General features: G+C 37.9%; 1 protein-coding gene across 4 annotated transcripts in view; it reads left to right on the top strand.

Annotated features, from left to right (window-relative positions):
• DDX60 (DExD/H-box helicase 60) overlaps positions 1–24,547 on the top strand; it is a 92,746-nt gene that overhangs the window by 59,842 nt on the left and 8,357 nt on the right. For all 4 annotated transcript variants that reach the window (XM_077846583.1, XM_077846581.1, XM_077846580.1 and 1 more), the window contains 8 exons: positions 1,931–2,035; positions 3,144–3,344; positions 7,934–8,038; positions 8,315–8,456; positions 10,219–10,340; positions 15,328–15,475; positions 17,028–17,170; positions 20,830–20,981. In XM_077846583.1, coding sequence (XP_077702709.1) covers positions 1,931–2,035; positions 3,144–3,344; positions 7,934–8,038; positions 8,315–8,456; positions 10,219–10,340; positions 15,328–15,475; positions 17,028–17,170; positions 20,830–20,981 — 1,118 coding nt within the window. The remainder of the gene's footprint in view (positions 1–1,930; positions 2,036–3,143; positions 3,345–7,933; positions 8,039–8,314; positions 8,457–10,218; positions 10,341–15,327; positions 15,476–17,027; positions 17,171–20,829; positions 20,982–24,547) is intronic.

Raw genomic sequence — 24,547 nt, 5'->3', positions numbered from 1 at the left:
GTTTTATGTAGTATGTTACATGAGGGTGTGTGCAGATAGTCTGGATAAATCCACAAGGACAATTAATATAATATCTCAGTTCAGACCTTGAGTAATATTTAAAAATAGCCCCTGAGTTTTTAAAAGTATCCATATCAAATTCTTTTGTATGATGTATATTATATTTGTGTACGTGAGAAAGCGAGAAAGAGGGATGCCTAGGCTGCTCAGTGATTGAGCGTCTGCCCGGGGTCCCGGGATCGAGTCCCACATTGGGTTCCCTGCAGGGAGGCTGCTTCTCCCTCTGCCTGGGTCTCTGCTTCTCTCTGTGTCTCTCATGAATAAATAAATAAAATCTTAAAAAAAAAAAAAAGAAAGAAAGAAAGTGAGAAAAGGAGAGCAAAAGGAGGGGGAGGGAGGGAGGAGAGAGGGAGAGGATACCACTGTAGGTAAGTATTTCTTAATTTTGAATAATGTGTTGAAGAAAATCAAAAGGTAATATTTTAATCTGGATAAAAACTAAGACATATCGTTAACAACTTTGCTTGGCTTTTCTCCCAACTAATAAGATATTTATTTACTTTAAAAGTCATTAACTAGAGGGGCGCCTGGGTGGCTCAGTCAGTTAAGCTTCTGCCTTCTGCTCAGGTCATGACCCCAGGGTCCTGGATGCAGCCCCCGGGTCGGGCTCCCTGCTCAGCGGAGAGTCTGCTTGTCCCTCTCCTCTGCCCCTCCCTCCACTCCTACCCTCTCTCTCTCTCAAATAAATCTTTAAGAAAAAGGACAATAACTAGAGACAAAATTTTCTACACGCTTATACATTGAGGAAGAGAGGTACACCTATTTTGATTGGCATGTCTTGTGTCTAAAATAGTATATGTAAAAAAAAAATAAAAAAAAATAAAACAGTATACGTTAAATAGTAGAGGCCTAAATACTACCAGTTTACTAAATGAGTAATTAGATGACTCCGGAAAAGGCAATATGGAAATAGTGATAGCTTTGTCATAGAGAACACATTTCTAAAGAGGTATTTCTTCTAGTTACAATATAAATTTAACGTTCTTACTTCTCCCGTTTTTGTTTTCATTAACGAGCTTTAGAAAAAGCTAATAGAGTATGCGTTTCATTTTCACAGATGTGTAGATCTCAGTTACAGAATAACTCCAGAAAATTATTCCACATTGACATGAAGCCATGGCATATAAACAATCAATGAAAAGAGAAAGAGAGGGCCACTGGAAACACTCAGGATTAAAAAAAAAAAAAAAGAAAAAAAAACAAAAAGAAAGAAAGAAAGAAAGAGAAAGAAATACTCAGCATTATATGAGAAAATGAGCAAAAGTTGGATCATTTAAGAATCATTAAAGTTTGCCCTGGTGCCTTTTTGGTCAGTTTGTCAAGGCAATTCCGGGGGAAAAATGAAACTGTTTTGCTCCTATTATTACAAGATCCGTAATTTCCATAGAAATAACCTTCACAAGTAAGTGGTCGTGGGCGAAGCAGCAATAGCCCAGAGGCGGGTTGCTAAGTGTTGCTGCCCCGCCAGGAAGAAATCCCCTTTTCAGTCCCTCATTAAGAAACAGTCACTGAGGACCTGTCCCCGGCCAGGGACTCCCGTCCCCGGGGATGCAGTGGCCAAGAGGGCTCGGGGCCCAGTGGAGGCAGCAGACCCACGACTGCCACCTGAGCATCACAGTCCCACGAGGACGCGTGTGCAGGCGGGGGGTCGTGGCCGGTGGCCGGTGGCCGGTGCTTGCTGTGGCTGCGCGCTGGTCCCGGGTTTTCTGTTGGACCTTTGAGCCGAGAACTGAATCAGCCAGACACGCGTTGGCAGGAGCGGGCCCGGGAGCGTGTGGGGTAGGGGGTCTCCATCGGGGGCGCCGGGAAGCCCAGCGTTGGCCTCCTCCTGAAATGCGTTTCGTGAAGGATTCCTTTCTCCTCTCCCTAGGTGGTGACAGCTACCGGGACACTGGCTTTAGGAATCAATATGCCCTGTAAATCCGTGGTTTTTGCTCAGAACTCCATCTACCTGGATGCCCTCAATTACAGACAGGTATTGCAACACGCAGCAGGTGAATGTGCGGCCCTCAGACGCTGACACACAGGGCCTGCTATGGGGCCTGCGATCGGGAAGGCACCTGCCAGCTCTCGGGCGGGCCGGCGCCTCTGGACCTCCACTCGGGCCTGCCCATCGCTTCCGAGTGTGGGACGCAGAGTGGCAAGGGCGCGAGGCCACATCTGGCACCCAACGCTCAGGCTGTCATCAAAATGCCCTCCTCTCCTTCTCTCCAAGCACTTCCTTCTTATTCCCCCGTAGGCCCCATTTCCATCCCACAGAACACCCCTCTTACTTCCCGCCTCTTCCCCAACCTCTGTCCTTGTGCTCTCTCCCCCGGGGCTGTGTTCTGCACCAGCTCCCTCTCCCACGTCACCTTTGCAATTGCGTGGGGCTCCGGAGCCAGGGCCTTATGACATTTCCGATGACGAGCTTTGGGGTCAAGGTGCCACGGTGTGAGTCCTGGATCTTCCCCCTCCTGGTGTTTGACTACGGACAAGTTTCTCCCGTGCCCCGCGTTCCTATTCCCACATCGTAAAATGGGGATAATGGTCATATTTACCTCACATGGTGTGTGTTGCGAGGCCCGTATCAGAACAGTTCAAAGGATTTAGCGCATTCTGAGCACCTAATAGATGAGAACTAATACAGCTTCTATAAAGGGTTTGCTTTCTCTGAGTAGCATTTCTGAATTTTATCTTACTCATGTATTTCTTCAATCTGTGCACAATTTGCATGGTGATTGCTAGTGCAACACACCCGTGTGTAGGAAAGGAACAAGGGAGGGGAAGTGGGGAAGGACAGAATTGGGGTAAATAGTTCAGCTCTAAGTGAATTTGAAATTAGGGGCCAGTCTTCTCGTCGTGCTCTTTCGAATTTATATCATGATATGAATATTTAGCACCATTTTTGACACGAAGCAAGGGCGTAATGATAACTGCCTCGCTCTCAGCTCTGTCTTAGTTGGATTCTAGCTCCAGTTTACCTAACGGTTGGGCGTACGCACGGCTTACTTGCTCCAGCCCCACGTGAAAGGCTCGTTTCTCACACTGCGATGGACAAAATGTTTAGGGGAGTTTTACTTTGTGATTCTCTTCGGTTCCAGATGTCTGGACGAGCCGGGAGACGAGGTCAAGACCTGATGGGAGATGTATATTTCTTCGGTATTCCGTTGCCCAAGATAGAAAAACTCATTAAATCCAACGTTCCTGAACTGAGAGGACAGTTCCCTCTGGGCATCACCCTGGTCCTGCGACTCATGCTGCTGGCTTCCAAGGCAGACGACCCAGAGGATGCTAAAGCCAAGGTATCGTGCTTGATCCTCGGAGGTAGAGTCTCCATTGCCAGCCTGGCTGTGGTCAGCCTCGCTTTTCTTTCGAGGTCTCTAGCGATGACTTTTCAGTTTCACTGGCTTTTTGCGCTTTGCAATGTCTCGCATTGTGGAGGGTTGGGGCTAGAGAGAGAGGATAATCATTAGTTTTGTCTCCTCTGTCAATCACAGAATTTGTGCTGAATGGGCATTTGGAATTAAGGATTACTGTTCTTTCATGTGGGATCGGTGTTGTCCTAGAGTAGTTAAGGGTGCTGCTGGCTAGAGATTTGATTTGATTTGATTTGATTTTTTAAAAGATGTTATTTATTTACTCAGAGAGAGAGAGACGGAACATGAGGGGAGGGAGGTGCAGCGGGAGGGGGAGAGAGAATCTCAAGCAGACGCCCTGCTGAGCTCAGAGCCTGACTCCGGGCTCCATCTCATGACCCTGAGATCACGACCTGAGCAGAAATCGAGAGTCAGATGCTCACCCCGCGGAGCCACCCGCATGCCCCTGGCAGTAGATCTTAAAAGATCTGTGTTAGATTCCATTTTCAAAAGGAGCAAGATGATTAGTTGTGATCATTTCATAACAGTTGAGTTTATTTTTTGCAAAAACACAAAGCAACCCAAATTCATCAAAGAATATTTAGATAATATAAAAGGTTGCAGGAAGACAAAACGCATACAGGTTTCATCATCCAAAGCCAGTCTTATTATCATTTTGGTATTTGGCCACGCATGTACATTTGGTTTTTAAACACTGATATATTTGATTAGACGTTGATATGATTTTGAACTTTTCCTGAAATTTTCGCTGAGATAAATATTTTGTGTCTAATCTCACCATGAGAGATTTAAAATTCATAATAAAACAATTTGATTTTTATTCTTATGAAGATGCATTATTTTTGTATATTGAATACTAATATTTAATATTGTCTATTAATTCAGATACTGTTTGTTGATGCGAGGAATCTTTTAGGACTTTCGTAATGAGTTGGCTCTTCTGGGGCTGCTGGTCTAACAGTGCAGGCACCTATCATTTTAGACCAAAACTTCCCCATTTCTGCATTCTTAATTTTTACTCCTGTGTAGGAGAGAAGAATAGATCTTTTAGCAAGTTTTTTAAAAAAAAAATTTAAGAAAGTTTATTGGAGTGGTTTATTTTCTTTGCCTTGGCATATTCAAGAAAATCTATCTGTAATCTTCACACATAAAAAGCTCAAGTACGGACATAAAGTTCTCAGAATTTTCTCTACTCATCACATGAAAGTAAGATGGCTTCATTTCCTCTGGAGCATACTGTTAAAGAGGAGTAGAAAAAAAATAATAAAATAAAAAAAATAAAGAGGAGTAGACACTTTTAGTCTCCCCTAAAGGAGCCACGTAATTCCTACTCTCTTGTCGTTAATTTGATTTTTTTCTGCCTACGTATTTATATGAATCTTTAAAAAAATCCTTAAATTTCAAAATCTGTTTTGTGGGCCATTTTTAAAATTGATGTTTTAGTTATTACATGCTAAGAACTTTGAATCTTCATAATCAGTTTTTAAAATTGTGGTAAAATAAAAATAACGTAGAATTACCATCTTAGCCGTTTTTAAGTGTACGATTCAGTAATGTTAAACTCATTTCCATTTTGCTACGATCAAGTGGTTTTGGAACTAAGAAGAGATTTCTTAAGTTAGATCTTTGATATTTGCTTCTGTTTTCATTTGTCCAATTTTTTATCAAGAAAAATTATAATTTTTAAATCAAGAATTCTTTCTCTGTACTCTATTGCTATGTGTTTCTTCATTATGGGAGAACCTGTGAAATTTATCTTTCACATCGCTGCTGCCGCTCTCCGGTTTCAGTTCTGCTCTGTAGTTATACACATGTGGATTTTAAGTCTGCTACCGGAATTTTAATTTTCCTGAAATGCTTCACTATTTCTTACATCACTCTTCCACATATTAATAAAGTATTTTTTTTAAATGTCAATTCATAATTATCCATTTACCTTATGTTATTTTGCCTTGTCTTGCAGAGGTCGTATCTTATGGTGCCCATCAAGGATGCCAAATAATTTTTCAAAAAACAATTTTGCTCCATAAAGAAAACCATTTTTTTTAAGAAAATCATTTTTTAAAAAGATTTTATTTATCTATTCATGAGAGACACAGAGAAAGAGGCAGAGACACAGGCAGAGGGAGAAGCAGGCTCCCTGCAGGGAGCCCGATGTGGGACTCGATCCCGGGACCCCGGGGTCACGCCCTGAGCCCAAGGCAGATGCTCAACCACTGAGCCCCCGGGCGTCTCAAGAAAACAATTTTTATAGGTCAGCCCCCTACCCTTTTCTTACGATGGTTCTGCAGAACCGGATTCCCGATGATCTTGCTGAACTCACGTCTCCCTGCTGTCCCACATGAGCCCACCGCCTGCCCCAGGGATATTCAAGGCACGTTACAGCCTGGGGACCATGGCTTTGCTGTTTCTTTTGCTTCTAACATCTTCTCTCAGTCGTGTGCGTAGCCTCACTCCTTTACCTCATTCAAGTTTTGGTTCTAACGTTACTCTCAGTAAAGCCTCCTGACGTTGCCCTTTCTAAGTTGTGAATGTTTCTCCTGTGTGCTGCGCTGTGATCCTGATTCACTTATATACGGCGCGTGCCCCTCCTTCTGTACATCAGGTATCTACCACCTATCACCTATCTATCTATCACCTATCATCTATCTATCTATCATGTTTTTACTTATTTTCTCTATATTTCCCACTGGAATGTAAGCACTCTGTGGCCAAAGATCTTTGTCTTCATTCCTCATATAGACATTTAAAAAACATTTTTTAGCATGACTGAATAACTTTAGGAAAGCGATCAATTTCCTTATAAAAAAATTGATCTATTGTGGGTTTTTCTATTTTCTCACTTTTGGATATAGGTACATTAGTGTCAATCTGTTGGATTACCAAAGAACAGGATGTATGATTTCACTCTGGCTTCTCTCTGCCCTCCTAAGTGGGGCTCAAATACCCTATTAAACGTGAGGCTTGATGAGTAGCTTTTGAACCACATGCTAGTGTGTAGTAGATTTTAACACTTATGTAGCTTTTCTGGACTGGAAGTTTATTGACCTACTTTTGCCAGTCCTGCTGCCACATTGCCGTCAGGGTCCTTACTATCTTAGTAAGGCTTTAGTTATGTGTCTACAGCTCTAAGACTACAGTGAACTACCATGAGTTGCTCACCCTCTTGCTACTCTGCTGTTTTCTTGCTGTTGCCATCTATGACTAAATGTAGAGCGAGAGAGAGAGAGAGAGAGAGAGAGAGGTGGTAGGAAAGGGCATTTTTGGGGACCCTCAAAAAGAATCATCCTAAAGTAAGGACGACGTACACTATACCCCCTGCCTTTCTGCCTTCTCTCTCTCATCCATTTCCTCCCACCTTCATTTCACATAGTCCGCCGGCCTTACGATGAATACAGGTTCTTCCCAGGTTCTATGAACTCCCAGGCCTGATGGCAGACAGGCTCAAACGTGATGATGCTGGGAAATTTTCCTCTTACTGGTATTTCGTAGACGTGTTAGTGCGCAGCTGCACGGTACCTGAACTACGCCCCCGGTGCTGTTTCACAGGGGAAACCAAGCGATGTTTTCAGTACTTTTGTTTTAATCGACATACTTCTGTTATTTTTGCTGCAACGCTGCAGGGCATGCGACAGCAGACCTCGTTTTCTTCCAGAATAAACTAAGGGCTGTAAGCTCTTAAACTGGGTTCACATTTATTACCTGGTTATTTGGCAATATGCTTCGGTTCTGATGGTCGTGTTTTATATGTTCTATTTGTTAAAGGAAGGATGTGCCATGTAAGAAGACGGTAAAGCACATAATGTGAAATTTAACTGAATCTTCTATGTTGCTCGTCGTGTCTGTGTGGTATAGCACATACGGCTGATATCCAGCCTTTATATTCTTTTATGTGATAGTCAGGTGCAGCCACAAGAGGAGACAGAGATAAAGCTCGGGAAAATAAAGTATTATATTTACAAGGCTTAGAGACAGGAGTCACGGCACACTACGGGGCACCGTATGTGAAGGACACCAGGCTGGTCTGGAGGCAAACGACGGGAGGAGCAGGAAGGTTTAGGTGCCTCCTTTATTATAGTTTCTATGGAAAAAGCGAGACAGGTCAGAGTAAGCAGTCTAGGATTGGTGACTGTGAATAATTCTCCTGGGTTTTGGGCTCTGCAGGTGGCCTCTTGTTGCCTGGGACCTGGCTCCGGGGTGACGTTGGACAAGAAATATTGGCTAGGTGTGTGAGAACTAGGGAGGAAGCAGCCGGGGGTATACACTTGGGACTGGTTGGTTTGTATATGGTAGGCATGCTCTTGGAGACGTTGTTGTCACCTTCAGGAGTTAGCTAGGCCTGGGAGCGACAGTCTGTCTCCAGCCAGAAAGGATATTTGTTTTTCCGGAAAGGTTTTTTAAGACGTCGAAACATCGTAAGATACAGAAAACCATTTAAAATTAGAGCATATCTATATTACTGTTTGCAAATATATTTCATAAAACTAACATGGTGCGGATACTCTTCTTTAAAGGTGCTGTCCGTGCTAAAGCATTCATTGCTGTCCTTCAAACAACCCAGAATCACGGAGCTATTGAAACTTTACTTCTTGTTTTCTTTCCAATTCCTTGTGAAACAGGTATGATTGCCCCTTGTCTTTTTGTGAAATAGGAATGGCACTATCTTCATTTTTTTTTTTTATCATGCTGAATTAATTTGTGGTCTTTACAAGGTTATATCCAATGACTAATATTTCTTTACTTGATATGATTGTCACATATGAGCCAGATAACAATTACCAATTCCTCTTGTATTGGTATTAAATACTATTTTAAACTGACACTGAATAAGTTAGTTATTAATTACTATACGTGGGTGAGTTGAGTCAAACTAATAAATTATTTTTGTTTTTTAGGGCTATTTAGATCAAGAAGGTAAACCAAGGGGGTTTGCTGGCCTTGTATCACATTTGCATTATCATGAGCCTTCTAATTTTGTTTTTGTCAGTTTTCTCAGAAAAGGCCTTTTCCATAATCTCTGTCAGCCAACTAGGAAAGGTAAGCTTGCTGTTCTTGTGTATAATCTTAAAATAGCAACAGAAACTGTAGTGGAGCTAGCACTTCAGGAAAATTTTTTTGCCAAAAAATAACACAAGTTAATATTTAGATAATTTAGAAATATTAAATTAGATAAAATAAAGTTTTATATACCTACTAATATAGGTTATATGAGAGACAGCCATCTTTTGTGTCATCTATTTTAAAATGTTAGTTTCTTATGAACTTTGGTAATTTCTAGATTCTAGGACTCAGAGCATATTTTAAAAATATATGATTTTTTAATAAATATCTTTTATAATTAAATTTAATATGTGCAGAGCATAGAAAAGAGATATAGGAAAGCATTATGTTAAATATAATATTCACCATTAGTATTTGTGAATTTTTTTCCAATCATATTTTCTTAGAGTATAAATGTACAGTAAATATATAAGTATATGGTATAAATATATATAAATTTATATATTTAAATAACTAATTAGAATCTAGAATCTTCCTTGAAATATATTTTGCCAATATCATGTAATTTTTTGTGAATTGCACTTTGATGCCTGCCTAATATTCCAATGACTAATATATTTTTTTTAATTAAAAGCCTTCAATTTTTAAAATTAAACTGTAGACCTTTAAACAGTGTCCCTAAAAGAAGTGTTCTCCTTTTTGTGCTTAAATTTGTTATATTTCCCAATTCCTGACAAATGCAGTGCTTTTCATAGCATTTCTTTATCTTCTATCATAATTGATAGCAACACTTTACTTTGTGCAAAAAGTCTAGTCACTATGCTCTGAGCATGCACTGTTCCATGAAACAAGGGTACTCAGGAAGTTCTATCCCCTCAAAAGCTCTGTGGTCATGGGTAGCGTGGGGTGGGAGGGTGTATACTATTATAATCATGGAGGTAGAAAATTTGATGACTTTATGAGGCATGTGACATGGCTATCACTATTTTGTAAATATGGAAACTCAGACACAGAGAAGCTAAATAAACTGCCATGGCCATACAATTGTAATAAGTGTCAGAGCCAAGATTCAGGTATAGATGGTCTGAGTCTAGAGCCCAAGTCATTAAAGGTAGCACTTTTTTAATCACTACGGTGTAATATTCATGCGTTGTGAACGGTAGAGAGTAAGTCAAAAGGGTGGTGCCTTAACGTGAGTGGCGAGAAGGTAAGGAAGGGAGATAGGACTTGGTCCTTGGTGGGCTGAGTTTTGGAAAGCCTTAAATGCTAGGCTAAGGAGATTGGATTTTGCTCATTAGATACTGAGGTGTAATTGGAGATTTTTTGAATGGGCGAGAGAAATGATCATAAAATGCTTTAGGAAAACCTATCGTAGCTTGAAGTTGAGGGTGAGAGGAGTGGATGGAATCCAGGTGAGGAGATGGGGCAATTTGGGGTTAGAATGAGTATGGTATGAACTAGTGTGGGAGTAGAAAGCAGGAAGAAGAAGGCACCGTTGCACACTGTCAGTTCCTTGGTTGCTGTATTTGTTACAGATTTTCCGTTTCCATGAAATGAAATGCAGCCAAACATTCAACTTAAATGTCAAAAATGGGGATGACTGGGTGGCTGAGTCAGTTAAGCATCTGCCTTCAGCTCAGGTTATGATCCCGGCGACCCCGCACCTGGTTCTCCTCAGCGGGGAGCCTGCTTCCCCCTGCTTCTCTGTCAAATAAATGAATACAATCTTTAAAGAAATGTTAAAGATGAGATTGACGCACCTTTTTACCTTTATAACAAGGCTCTTTGATTTGTATAGGTTCAAAACATTTTTCTCAAGATGTTATGGAAAAGCTAGTGTTAGTATTGGCCAATCTGTTTGGAAGAAGAATTCTTCCAGCAAAGTTTCAGGAAACTACTATCAAGTTTTATCAATCAAAGGTAAAATTCATGTTTCTGATGACATTAAAAATTACTGTGATTAAGTAGATCCCACCGTAAGTGATTCAGCAGCAGTAGAATTTTGTCAATATAGGGCTCATTTGTTTTATAGAATAATAATTTGTTCTATCGGTGATTACTGTCCTAGTTAACCTATTCATAAGTTAACCTATTCATAAGCTTCTGCACATAAATCTATCAAAAGATGAAATGCCTTGAGGAATAATAAGATAAAGAATTTTGCTCATGTTTTCCATTTTATTGTATGATTGTATCAAATTGTAGCATCCAGTTTCCATGAAATGAAATGCAGCCAAACATTCAACTTAAATGTTAAAAATGGGGATGGCCAGTGGCTGGACATCCAGCGGCTAAAATAAAAATGTAGATAATTAGACAGTAAATGAACTAATAGTTCCCATCATTGAATCTGTAGTTCCCTTAGGGTCTTTTCACCTTGAGGTGGGGCACAGGTAAGAAATACATCTTATGAACTGTAATGTCCTCACTGAAAAATATTAGAACAGTCGTTGAAGAAATCATCCCTTGACTCACATAGAATAAAGGCAAGAAAACTCTTTCCCAATTTTGTTTGCAACATATTCTTTGATCAGGATTTGCCATTATTAAATCAGCATCAAATACTGTTCCTAAGGTACCCAGTAGGATCTGAGAAAATGGGATAGGCTGGTTATACTAAATAACATTAGTAAAAGGTGACAAGGAACCGAGAGATGAGCAAATCTATATTGTCTAGCTCCACAATGTCAAATTACAAATCTTAGCCCTCAAGGAATATTCTCTTGACCAGTGAACACAACTTAAGTCACTGATCTATCATCACATTTTTTTCATCACAAGTATACTCTTGAGGTATTATTCATTTTGTTTAAATGATTTATATTTAACTTAGAAAAGTTAGTACCTAAATTCTTACGAGGAAAAAGATATTAAAAATATACAATAAAGAAATGTTTTGCATGGAGATCTCCTGTCTCTCTCGCTGTCTGTCTCTTTCTCTGTCTTTTATTTAAAGGTTATTGGAAATTTGTGCACTTCCAAGTAGGACGTAGTGAGTGGTTATCATTTGTATTGAGACAGAGAGCTGTGGAAACAATGAGGATTCGGGTGGCTAAATTATAAAATGGCAAGAACTTACTAATGGTGTGATGGGAATCTCTAATCATGGTTTTCTCCCAAAGGATTTGTTGATTCTGGACAGGGTTTGACAATTGTACTTAGCATATTCAGAGAGCCTCTCCTATGAGATCAAAAAAAAAAAAAAAAAAGTTATTAAAGCTTTTAGTGACCACATGGGGCTGGAGTGACAGAAATTGAGGAGACGGGGTTTCTATGAGTTTACTGAGAACGTTCACTGAGCATCAGATCTGCATGAAATGTTAGGTTACTACACCAATTGTTTCTAGTCTTGTGGCATTTATTAAGTAAAAACTCACTAGAAGGAAGGTTCTGCATTTATTCACAGGCTTGTATTCCTCTCAAGACATTTTTGAAGACTTTTAGAGCCGGAAGATGTAAAAGGTTAGGAAGCTCTGTAGGAAAGAGGTGGATCTTTGGGAATCTTTTAGGACTGAGTAAACGAGACCCACCAGCCTCATACTCAAAGTCCCAAGAGGGTCATGACCCAGGAACAGAGTTAAATCAGGTATAGACTTGGGACGCCCGGGTGGCTCAGCGGTTGAACATCTGCCTTTGGCCCAGGGCGTGATCCTGGAGTCCCAGGATCAAGTCCTATATTGGGTTCCTCGTGGGGACTCTGCTTCTCCCTCTGCCTGTGTCTCTGCCTCTTTCTCTGTGTCTCTCATGAGTAAATAAATAAAATCTTTAAAAAAAAATTAAAAATATATAAATCAGGTATCAACTGAAACTTAATAAAACTGGAAAACAATACCAACAATACCACTTTAATCTCTACTTGGATTGGAGTGATCACATTTTAATCACATAACCAAACACAAAAATGGGAAAACTCACTCTGGTGGAAGATAACATCATTTAAATCCTATCAAGTCCTAAAAATTTATGGTGAAAAAAAAAAAAAAAGCCCCAGAACTAAAAAGTAAATAAGCAAGCAAGACTGTATGACCAATTGGCAGGAAGAAGAGCAGGCAATAGTAGTAGATACACAGATAATTCAGATATTGGGATTAAGAAACAAAGAATATAAGTATGATTAATATGTTCAAGAAAATAGGAGAAGTGATAGACAAAATTTATGAAAAGATAGAGAATTTCACCAGATAATTAGAATTTTACCATATAATTAAATGGAAACTTCAGTATTGAAAAATATAATGTCCGTATTTTTTTTCTATGAATTTTATAGTTTCAAGTCTTACATTTAAGTCTTTAAAATTTGAGTTTGTTTTTATGTGCAGTGTATGGTAAGGGTCAATTTCATTCTTTTACACGTGTATGCCAAATTTTGCCAAAATCATTTGTTGAAGAAATTATCCTTTCCTATCGTGTGTTCTTGGCACCCTTGTCAAAGATCTGTTGACCATATACACGTGGATTTATTTCTGGACTTATTCTGTTGTTCCATCAATCTATGTCTTTCATTATGCTGGTACCATACTGTTTTAATTACTGTAGCTTTGTAATCTATTCTGAAACTAGGAAATGTGATGCCTCTGGCTTTGTTTTTTTCCCCTCAAGATCATTTTGACTATTCAAGGTCTTTTGTGATTCCATATGATTTTTGAGATTGTTTTTTATGTTTATGTTAAAAATGCCATGGGATTTTGATAGGAATTGCAATGAATCTGTAGATCAATTTGGATAGTTTTGACATCTTAATAGTAATTATTCTTCCAATCATGAATATGACATATCTTTGCATAATTTGTGTCTGCTATAATTTCTTTCATCAGTGTTTTATGCTTTTCAGTGTAGAGGTCTTTCACTTCCATGGTTAAGTTTATACCTAAATACTTTATTTTTTTTGATATATTACAGATGAGATTGTCCTATTTTTATTTTCAGGTACTTACTTAGTATGTAGAAACAACTTTTTTTTTGGAAACACAACTATTTTTTAATGTTGATTTTGTATTCTCCAACTTTGCTGATATTGCTTATTAGTTCTAACAGGTTTTGGTGTATGTGCTAAAAGAAATATCGTATACTTTAGGCAGACAAAAAAATCTAAACTTGTAAATGTAACAGGGCATGAAGCACACTAGAAAGGATAATGTGTGGGTAGATATAAATAAATATCTACTGTATCTAAAAATAATTATAATGTATTATGGAATTTATAATATGCATACATAACTAAAATGCATGACAGTCATAATACAAGTGTTGGGAAGGGTAAATATATTTGAGTATTTTAACGTTCTTACAGTATTAAGAATTGTAAAAATTAAAAATATATTTTATAATAGTTTTGACATCATAATGCATCAATTATCTTCTAAAATAGTGTACAAATAAGTGTTAATAGAAGAAAAGGGTGAAAAAAATCAATGATTTAATTTTTCAGCTTAAGAAGCTAGGAAAACAAAACAAATAGAAAATCTAGCAGGGTAAATTTTACGAATATCAGGAAAGAAAATGGGACATTACTACAGATCTTACTGTGAATATCAAAAAGAATAAATGAGGATATTATGAATAATTTATGCCGGTACATTTGATCACTAAAAAGATAAAAACTAGACAAAATAATATGTAATATATGGTCCAGACAGAAACTGAATACTAAAATAGTATATATAATCTCAACTGTATAAATAAGTACATTGAATATATATGTGCTAAATACTTCAGGTAAAATACTAACTTTTTTTTTATTTTATTAAGAAAAACCCCAACAATTATATGCTGTTTATATAATTCACATCTTAGCTATAAGGTCCCAGAAAGATTGAAAGTAAAATGATAGAAAATGAGATATTCCAGGTAAATACCAGAAGAATCAGAAACACCTTAACTTCCTGAAAATTAGACAGATTCATGTAGTTGAGTAAGCCTTTTAACACTGATTTTTTAAAAAATTGTACTTGTAATGCTTACTGTGATAAATACCTTTTAAATATAAGTAGAATTCTTAAAAAAAGAAAATTTAAAAATTAAAATAAGAAAAAATACATATAGGACAAAAATGAAATGGAATTATAAAATATTTTATTTAAAAAATAATAAAAGAAACATACACATACAAGATGTAATTCATACAATGATTAGAGCAAAATTGATAGCCTTATAATCATATCTTAGAAAAGAATAAAGGGTGAAAAAAAATCAGTGATTTAATTTTTCAGCTTCAGAAGCTAGGAAAACAAACCAAATAGAAAATCTAACAGGATGAATTTTCCAAATATCGGGAAAGAAAATGGGACATTACTACAGATCTTACTTTGAATATCAAAAATAACAAATGAGGATATGATGAATAATTCATGCAAGTACATTTGATTATTTGGACAAAATGGGCAAAGTCCTACAAAATGCAACCTCCAAAACTAACCAAGGAAGATAAAAAAAAAGTCCTGTGTCTGGTATCTATTAAAGAAATGTGTTCAATTATTTTAAAAATTTTCCTACAATAATATAAAAAGTGCACTTACTGTGAGAACTGGGTATTGTATGGAAGTGTTGAATCACTACACTCTACACTTCAAACCTATATCACACTGTATGTTAACTGTACTGGAATTTAAACAAAAACTTTTTTTAAAAAAGGTGGTGTTGATTAATTAGTGTGAAAGTAAATTTTTAAGAGTGAAAATACAAGTTTTCATAAATGTATAATAGAAACGAAAAATGAATTTTACCTCAATTTCATGGATGAAGGGATGAAACAATTACATTATTAAATAAAGAGGTAACTACAGAATTGTATTGCAGTGTTCTTTACCATTCTTCCAAAGTTTCAGTTTTCAAGGAAGGTATATAGATCTCTCTTTTAAAAAAAATATTTGGCCTTCCAGTGTTTTTAATGATCTCCCTGATGATTTAGGTGTTCCTTGAGGATCTCCCGGAGGATTTTAATGATGCTTTACATGAGTATAACATGAATGTTACAAAGGAATTTGCCTCCTTCCTACTAAATGTTGCCAAGTTGGCTGATATGAAACAGGAATATCAACTCCCATTGTCAAAAATAAGTAAGTATATCTTAGCTCCACTGTGGAACAATTTAAAGAAAATATTATCTTCCTAAGAATATTTTTTCCCAGAGAACTAGTAGAGCCTGAGAAAGATCAGTCTGCCTTAAAATAAGGAGATTCTTCTTGCTTCCCCAAGAAACAAACTCTTGGTTATTATTATTATTATTATTATTTTTTTAACCCTTGGTTATTAGAAGTGTAAAGGGCAACAGAGAATGAAACTAGAGTCATTTATAAACCATCTTGATTAAAGGTTGCTTTTGGGGCAAGCCTGACAAACAGTAAGGATATCTATGAGATGAACAGAAGTGAGAGATCATTCTATCGCTCATTTTCTTGAGAGGAAATAACATATAGACTCTTGGCAGGTTACCTGGGCCCAAACTCTGGTCCTGCTATTCCTGGCAGTGAGACCTCGGGCAATATTCCATATTATTTCAATAACCCATATTCATACTTCAATTTTCTCAAGATATATAAAAAAAGAAAATAACGTTACTTACCTTGTTGGGGTAAGTTTTAAATAATTCAGTTAATATATGTGACCATCTTAAAATGTTACCTAGCACATAGTAAATGCATTAATCTTTGCTCTTATTTTTCATAAGCTATTGGATAGAAATCTTCTAGGGGAAAGTAAACAAGAAAAGCTGGCTGGGATAAAAGGAAAGGGTTGAGCCATGGGAAGTAATTTCCCACTTTCATTAAACCCTAACATCCTCAATTGGAAAAAGTAAAGGAAGCAGAGCCTATTACTTCCTGGACCTTATTAAAGTGGGAAGCAGCGTGGACAAAAGCAGACGGGAGCAGTGGAACATTGTGAGCATCCCAGAGAAGGCCAAATGGCAGTGCCTTCATTACAAATCAAAGCCAACTTCGGGTGCATAATCCGGGACTTTTTAAGAGTAGGAACAGAGGGGGCACCTGAGTGGCTCAGTCAGTTAAGCGTCTGTTCTTCAGCCCAGGTGGTGATCCCAGAGTCCCTCATGGGGGTGCGGAGTCCGGGATCATAACCTGAGTCAGGGTCCCTGCTCAGTGGGGAGTCTGCTTCTCCCTCTGCCCTTCCTCCTGCTCGTGCTCTCTCTCTTTCTCTCACTCTTTCTCAAATAAATAGATAAAATCTTTAACAAAAAGAGTAGGAATGGAAAAAAATATTTCTTGTTAATATGCCATTTTCAAACCTAGTGATAGTGGCCTCTTGGAATACCCTGTCTGGAAGGATTGTGGGGGGAAAAAGCACCAAGGTAATAACAATAATTCTATGTTAGCATTGCAATTTAAATGTAGTCTTTTATTGCCTGTTGATCAAGGAACTCAAATATAATACAAAATTTTATGATATTGATGACGTATTGATAGCTAACCGTTACTGAGTGTATTCTGTGCCAAGACATGCTGCTCACTTTACGTGATATATCCCATCCAGTCTGATACGGGTCCTGCCACGCGGAATGACTCCCTCTGTAGCATGGCCTAGAGTATGTGCATGAAGCTTACCAATTTGGCTGGTTTTTAAAAAAACTGATCTATCCCAATCTATTATGACCAGATTTCACAGGAAAGGAATGTGAGGACTCTGAACTTGTGTCTCACTTGATGAGCTGCAAAGAAGGAAGAGTAGCAATTTCTCCATTTGTTTGTCTCTCTGGAAACTCTGATAGTGATTTGCTTCAACCAAATACTCCAAACCATGTAAGTGGAGATGGGGTTTATAAATAAAAGATCTTTAAGAAAGAATTAGATTTAAACTTCTAGGCTGTTTAAGAAGGATTTGATATTTCGCAAATTGAAAAACAAAAATTCCAGGTGTATGAACAGAAATATCCAGGAAATGGTACTCTTGAGCCCTGTAGGATTTCTGTTTTTTTTTTCCGTGTTGGCCTGAGGAACCCTGCTCCATTATACAGAATTCCCAGCTTTTCTTCTGTCTTTATAGGTTGATGCAAGTTTGCTATGCATAAAGCACTTAAAACTATCTTCGGGCTTTCCCAGTATTGCTACAGAGGCCACAAATCCCATATATATATTCTGGATCACTGATGTCCAAAGTGGAGTACAGAGAACTAGCACATTGGGAACATGCTGGATAATCCACTGAATGCTGGAATCTTGTAGGAATTTAATGCATATTTTAACACAGTTTGTGAAAAAAATAAGTTTCGTGATATTTGATACGGTTAGACACTAGTGTCTCAATTCCATTCTCATCTCAAGTCAGTCTGTCCTCTGTTATGTAAAATAGTCTACCTAAAAGAATTTTGAGAAACTAAGTTGACCCTTGTGCATTTTATTTTATTTTTTTAAAAGATTTTATGTATTTATTCATGAGACACACAGAGAGGCAGAGACACAGGCAGAGGGAGAAGCAGGCTCCCCGTGGGGACCCCGATGAGGGACTCGATCCCGGGACCCCAGGATCACGACCTGAGCTGAAGGCAGGCGCTAAACCACTGAGTTACCCTGGAGTCCTGACTGTTGTGCATTTTAAATGGACACATACATTTTTATCACAAATTCAAATAATTTCTAATGATATAATTTCCAGCTTCAGATAAATGTTGATATGTTAAAATAATGCCACCATATCATTTTTAATGAATAAAATGGAATATGAATACTGAAGCATTTGGATACCCATAATTATAAAATTAAAAATAGTCAAGAATAAAATTTCTAATGACTTAATTATAAAATTAAAAACAGTCAAGAATAAAATTTCTAATGACTTAATTATAAAATTAAAAACAGTCAAGAATAAAATTTCTAATGACTTAAAATTTGGGACAGTTCTTTTCTCTTGGAGTTAGATCATACATTCCCTCACATAATGTAATTAATATATTTTTAAACACCAAGCCACCCTATCCATTTCTAAGCTTAAATAGTATGCAATTTCAATTTAATGGTTATTTTCTGTTAATTACAGAAACTTAAATATAATACGGATTATGAGGATTACTAAAAATAAAATTAATATTGTATTAGAAATATATGTATTAATGCAGTGGCTGAAACTATTTATAAATTAGTCCATATAACTAAGAATGAATATTTACTTATTTTCAGAATGAAACAGGGTTCCATCACTGAATTTCAATTTGAATGTTGAGAAACCTTATTCAAATAGATAAGTAGCTTAGAATTGAACAACTTTCGTTATGCCAGTGATACACAATTCTTCTGATTCCTTCTGAGTTGTTTGTCTCAAGTCACCTAGCAGTCTATTATCACAAATATATTTTTAATGTTCTTTTAATTAGCAACTTAATTAGAGCCACTTTAATTTTGTTGAATTCAAGGAATTGGAAGCAACCTAATTTAAAAGGGAAAAATGCACTTCTTATGTAGCCTTTAAAGTCATCCACTTTCTCATTAGGAAAGCAATATTGCTCTTTGTGGCTACCCTGTACGTTTTCAAACCCCACGTAAGTCTGAGGAAGCTTTTTGTTTTATAAGATGAGAGAAAAGCATTTATGAAAGGAGAGATGAGAAAGAATTTTTTTTTTTCACTGATCATGTACATGGTTTAAAAATGAACCTGAGACCACTGCTCAGGGCCTAGGGGAAGCTCTCAGGCTAGTTCTTTACCCTCGTCGAACGAACGGTGTCTTACGGAATGTGGAATTTTTGCATAGAAATAAGAGCGGACTGAGCCCCGCTTGTAAGATCAATGACTTTATGAAGGTTTTTTCCCTTGTATTTTATATCTATAATTACAATGAATTACTTATATAAGACGTTTGCAGCTAATCACATGGAAAACAAGGCATTTTGTTAAGTATTATAATTTCCCTTTTTCTCTATTTTACAATTAACTTAACGGATGGTCAGTACCTACCATTAACTTTTGGCTCCTTTCCATATGCAAATTTCCCCCTCGAGTTTTGGAGGGACTTGATACAGTTTTAATAGGATAAAATGTCTATGTCCTGTTGCTGCGCAGTCACCATCAATTAGAAGAGATCTTTAAGGTGCAGGGAATGAACTAAGACGGGCCTTTCGTTGTTCCTGATGGTGCGCTAGGGAAGAGCGTGGTTCTAGTTCATTTATTTTGAAGCATCCTGCACTGATGAAGATTTCCAGAGTATTCCTCGATGACAGCACGCCCTTTGCCTTACCCCACTCACTACATACAATTTCACTTTACTAGTATCCTAGTACTCTCAAGATTCTTTTGCTTTTATTGGTCGTTACCTTTTAATTCAATGTTAAATAGACATTCACGATATCTTTAAATCACGCATAGATAAGCTGTAAAGCATAAAACTAAAATGAAGACTCACGGACTCAACACCCATGGGCTCCTCCTCCATTTTATTCTCTTGTCTCCCCTCTTTTGCCTGGATGTCAATTATCCTGAATTTTGTGTTCTTTAATTCTTTACAAAACATCATATTCCAAAGAGCTTTTTATATTTGCTGCTTTTGTATGAAAAGCAAAGGAATCCTTACTGCAGTCTCCTGCATTTCTTGTTTCTGTTTTCTGGACTCAACTCCATGCTCCCAAGATCCGTCCACGTGGTCGCATGAAGCTCTATCTTATTTTTACTACTTCACAGTATTTCAGAGCCGTTGATCTATTCTCTTCTTAGAAACTGTTTGTTTCTAGTCTTCACTGTTACAAATGCGCTGCCACAAATGTCTAGTACATGTGCGTGGCAGTTTCCCCTTGAATGTAAAATCTTCTGGATTTTTGAGGTCACAACAGTTTTCTAGATCGTGCGAGAATAAGAATATTCCAAGAAACTCTTAATAATAAAAGAGCTTTCATGCTACTACCAAGCCGTTTGGAAAGTTGTACCGATCAGTGTATCGGAGTAGTTCTCATTGACCCCGTATAGTTGTAAAATAAGCAGACATCAAAAGCGAGTGACTTGTGTACCTCCTATTCTTATCTTTCTTCTCTTTCCCCCTATATCTTCCTTTTTATCCTGGTGGTGGTTGGGTTTTTGTGATTGGTAGAGTCGTTCAGTCGAACTCTTCAGACAGAAAAGGCACTGGTTCTCTGATACTCCGTTTACAAGGTATCTCTTAGGCCAATTAGGATAATAATAATAATAAAAAAATTAAAATTAGCCTTTGTTTTCTAGTGAGCCTTGCTGTGATTCTCATGGCTGGGTGGTTGGAAGTGTCCGCGTGCTCTGAGGCAGTAGGTTCACGGGCGGTACCAAGTCACCCTGTAGGCCTGCTTCAGGACGCCACCAACCCACTGTGTACGGAAGACACCCTCTGCCTTCATGGTGAAGAGTGTGCTTCAAGAAGGCCGAGTACAGAAAGGAAGTTCACAGCTCGGTGTCAGAGATCGGAGACTTTCTTTGCACGCAAATAACGAGAAGAGTTGTGTTTCTTTAGGTCGTTCTGCGCACAATTGGCATCGATCACAGTCGGGCTCCTGTGCTGTGGTCGCAGACATTTGACAACCAAGGAAGAAGAATGCCACTCAACGCTTATGCGCTTGATTTCTACAAACATGGCTCCTTGACTGGACTAGTCCAGGACAACAGGTGGGCTTATCCCCCTTCTCTTCTCCACCACTTAGAATCTTGCTCTCCTTCTGTCTCCACGTCTGCGTTTGTGTCTCTGGCCCCGTCTTCCTCTCTCCTTGCTACCTCCACCTCCAGTTCCATTGCTGTATCCGTCTCTACATCTTATACCTCGTGGATGAACCTAATGAATTTTAGGCAAAGCTTTTTATGATTTTAAGTAGAGTTGAATCATGCTAAATAATATACTGGAACTTTTTCCCTGCAGATCAATGATGAGAGAGAAAAACAAACTTTGTGTTATTTTTGTTTGTGGCTTACCGGCAAAATCTGGGGACTTAGACACCCTCGCTTGACCCAGAGATGTCCCCTACGATTATGTTTCTATACGTTCACAGATGTGTTTTTATTTGTTAACATCCTATTTATTCAATATAAGATATTTTAAAACTGACAAAGAATAACAAACAATGCGATACTCACCATTATCTGAGAAAAGCATATAAAAAGGCCTATGACTCATCTTAGGACTGAGCATAGGGCAGTTGTTTTAGCGCTTTGGCAAGGAAATCATTTTCCAAAACAGTAAGGCGGGGTGAACCCTCTTGGATTTACCCGAGAATAGAGAAATTGGCCCAGACACTGAGCATATAGATGTGGGAGGGACCTTCTTCACAGTAACCAGGAATTCAATAGACATTTTACATAAAATCTTGAACGGTCTTTATTGAATTAAAGGATTTAAAACTCGGGACACTAGAGAAATGTTTGATATTTTGGGGTTTGCTTGTTTTGTATTTCACAGCTCACTCACTGGATTTTACTCTTTTTTTTAAGTTTTTATTTTAATTACTCTGTGTTCGTCATGACGAGTGCCCTCCTTAATCCCCATCACCCATTTCACGCATTACCCAACCCCCCACCCATCCCCCGGTAAACATCCGCTTGTTCTCTATCGTTAAGACTCCATTTCTTGGTTTGCCTCTCTCTGTGATGTGATCTCTCTCTCTTTCTCTTCACTGGTTTGTTTTATTCTTAAATTACACAGAGCAGTGAAAGCCCTTGGTATCTGTTTTTCTCTGGCTGCCTTATTTCACTTGCTTTATGCTGTCTAGCTCCACCCATGTCATTGCAAATGGCAAGATTTCATTTTTTATGACTGGATAATATTTCATTAAATATATATGATATATAATAATACAGTGTTACCTATATATCTATATACATATACCTCTTCTTTATCCATTCGCGGTCGATGGGTACTCGGCTGCTTCCACATCTTGCCTGTTGTAAGTGATGCTGCTACAGACATGAGGGTGCATGTAGCCCTTTGAATCAGGGTTATGTTTTCTTTGGGTAAATACCCAGGAGTGTGATTGCTGGAGAGCAGGGTGGCTCTAATTTTAACCTGTTGAGGAAGCTCCACACTCCTTTTTCTCACAGTGGCTGTACCAGGCCTCACTCCACCAACAGGGCAGGACGTTTACTCATTATCCACGTCCTCACCAGCACCTGCTGTTTCTTGTGTTTTTTATTTTAGCCATTCTGCCAGGTGTGAGGTGATATCTCATTATGATTTTATTTTATTTTTTTTCATTATGATTTTAATTTGCATTTCCCTGATGGCAAGTAATGATAAGCATCTCCTCGTGTCTGTGGGCCATCCGTACGTCCTCCTTGGAGAAATGTCCTTTCAGACCTTCTGCCATTTTTTAATGGACTGTTTTTTTGGGTATTGAGTTTTATAAATACTTTATATATTGTGGTTGTGAGCCTTTATCAGATATGTCATTTGCAAATATCTTCTACCATCCCCTGGGCTTGTCTTTTCATTTTGTTAATTGTTTCCTTCATTGCAGAAGCTACTTTTTTTTTTTTTTTTAATTTCTTTTTTTGAGTCGGCTCCATGCCCAACATGAGGCTTGAACTCATGAACCTGAGATTAAGAATCCTACATTTTACCAAATGAGCCAGCCAGGTGCCCCTCAAGCTATTTATTTTGTAGTCCTAATAGTTTATGTTTGCTTTCATTTCCCTTGCCTCAGGAGACTAATCTAGAAAAAAGTTGTTCCATCCAGGGTCAGGGAAGTTATTGTCTGTGTTCTCTTCTAGAATTGTTATGGTTTCAGGTTTCACATTTAGGTCTTTAATCCATTTCTAATTTACTTTTGTATATGGTATAATGAAATTTTACAGTTTCATTTTTTTTTTAAGATTTTATTTATTTGAGAAAGGGAGAGAGAGAGAAGGAACAGGCCGAGGGTCTGAGGGAGAGGGAGAAGAAGACTCTCCGGTGAGCAGGGAGCCCATGTAGGGCTCGATCCTGGGATCCCTGGATCATGACCAGGGCTGAAGGCAAACACCTCACTGACTGAGCCCCCCAGGTGCCCCTTCCAGTTCCATTCTTCTGAATATATGGTGTCCAGTTGTTCCAACACCATTTGTTGAAGAGACTACCTTTTTTCCATTGGATATTCTTTCTTGCTTTGTAGAAGATCGATTGATCATATAATTTTGGGTTTACTGCTGGGTTTTGTATCTTTTCTATTGATCTATATGTCTACTTTATGCCAGTAACACTGTCTTCATCATTACAGCTTTATAATGTAACTTAAAGTTTGTAATTGGGATCCCTTCAGCTTTGCTTTTCTATTTCAAGGTTGCTTTGCTGTATTCAGAGTCCCACGTGGCTCCACACAAATTTTAGGATCGTTTGTTCCAGCTCTGTGAAACATGCTGGTGGTATTTTGATAGGGATTGCATTAAATCTGTAGATTGCTTTGAGTGATATAGACATTTTAATAATATGTTTTCTACCAATCCATGAGCGTGGAATGTCTTTCCATTTCTTTGTGTCATTTTTCATCAGCATTTTATAGTTTTCAGAGTACAGGTCTTTCAGCTCTCTGGTTAGGTTTATTCCTAGATATCTTGTTTTTGGTGCGATTGTAAATGGTATTGATTCCTTAATTTCTTTTTCTGCTGCTTCATTATCGGTGGATAGAAATGCAACAGGTTTCTGTGCATTGATTTTGTATCCTGTGACTTTACTGAATTCATTTATTAGTTCTAGCAGATTTTTAGTGGAGTCTTTCCAGTTTTCTATATATAGTATCATATCATCTGCAAATAGTAAAAGTTTTTACCTCTTCCTTACCAATTTAGATGCCTTTTACTTGTTTTTGCTGTCTGATTGCTGTGGTTAGGACTTCCAGGACTATGTGGAAGAAGGTGGTGAGGATGGACAGCTTGGTCTTGTTCCTGACCTTAGAGGGAAAGCTCTCAGTTTGTCCTCACTGAGGATGATTTTAGCTGTGGGTTTCTCATGTACAGCCTTTTTATGTTGAGGTATGTTCCCTCTAAACCTTCTTTGTTGAGGGTTTTTATCATGAATGGATGTTGTACTTTGTCACATGCTTTTTCTGCATCTATTGAGATGATCAAATGGTTCTTATCCTTTCTTTTATTTATGTGATGTTGGTTGCTTTGTGGATATCAAACCGCTCTTGTAACCCAGGAACAAATCCCACTTGATCATGGTAAATTATCATTTTTTAAGTATATTGTTGGATTTGGTTTGTTAGTAT

The sequence above is a fragment of the Canis aureus genome, chromosome 13, assembly GCF_053574225.1.
Source record: "Canis aureus isolate CA01 chromosome 13, VMU_Caureus_v.1.0, whole genome shotgun sequence".
Lineage (NCBI taxonomy): Eukaryota > Metazoa > Chordata > Mammalia > Carnivora > Canidae > Canis > Canis aureus.
Note: the sequence above shows the minus strand (reverse complement) of the source record. Positions and strands in the feature narration are given on the sequence as shown.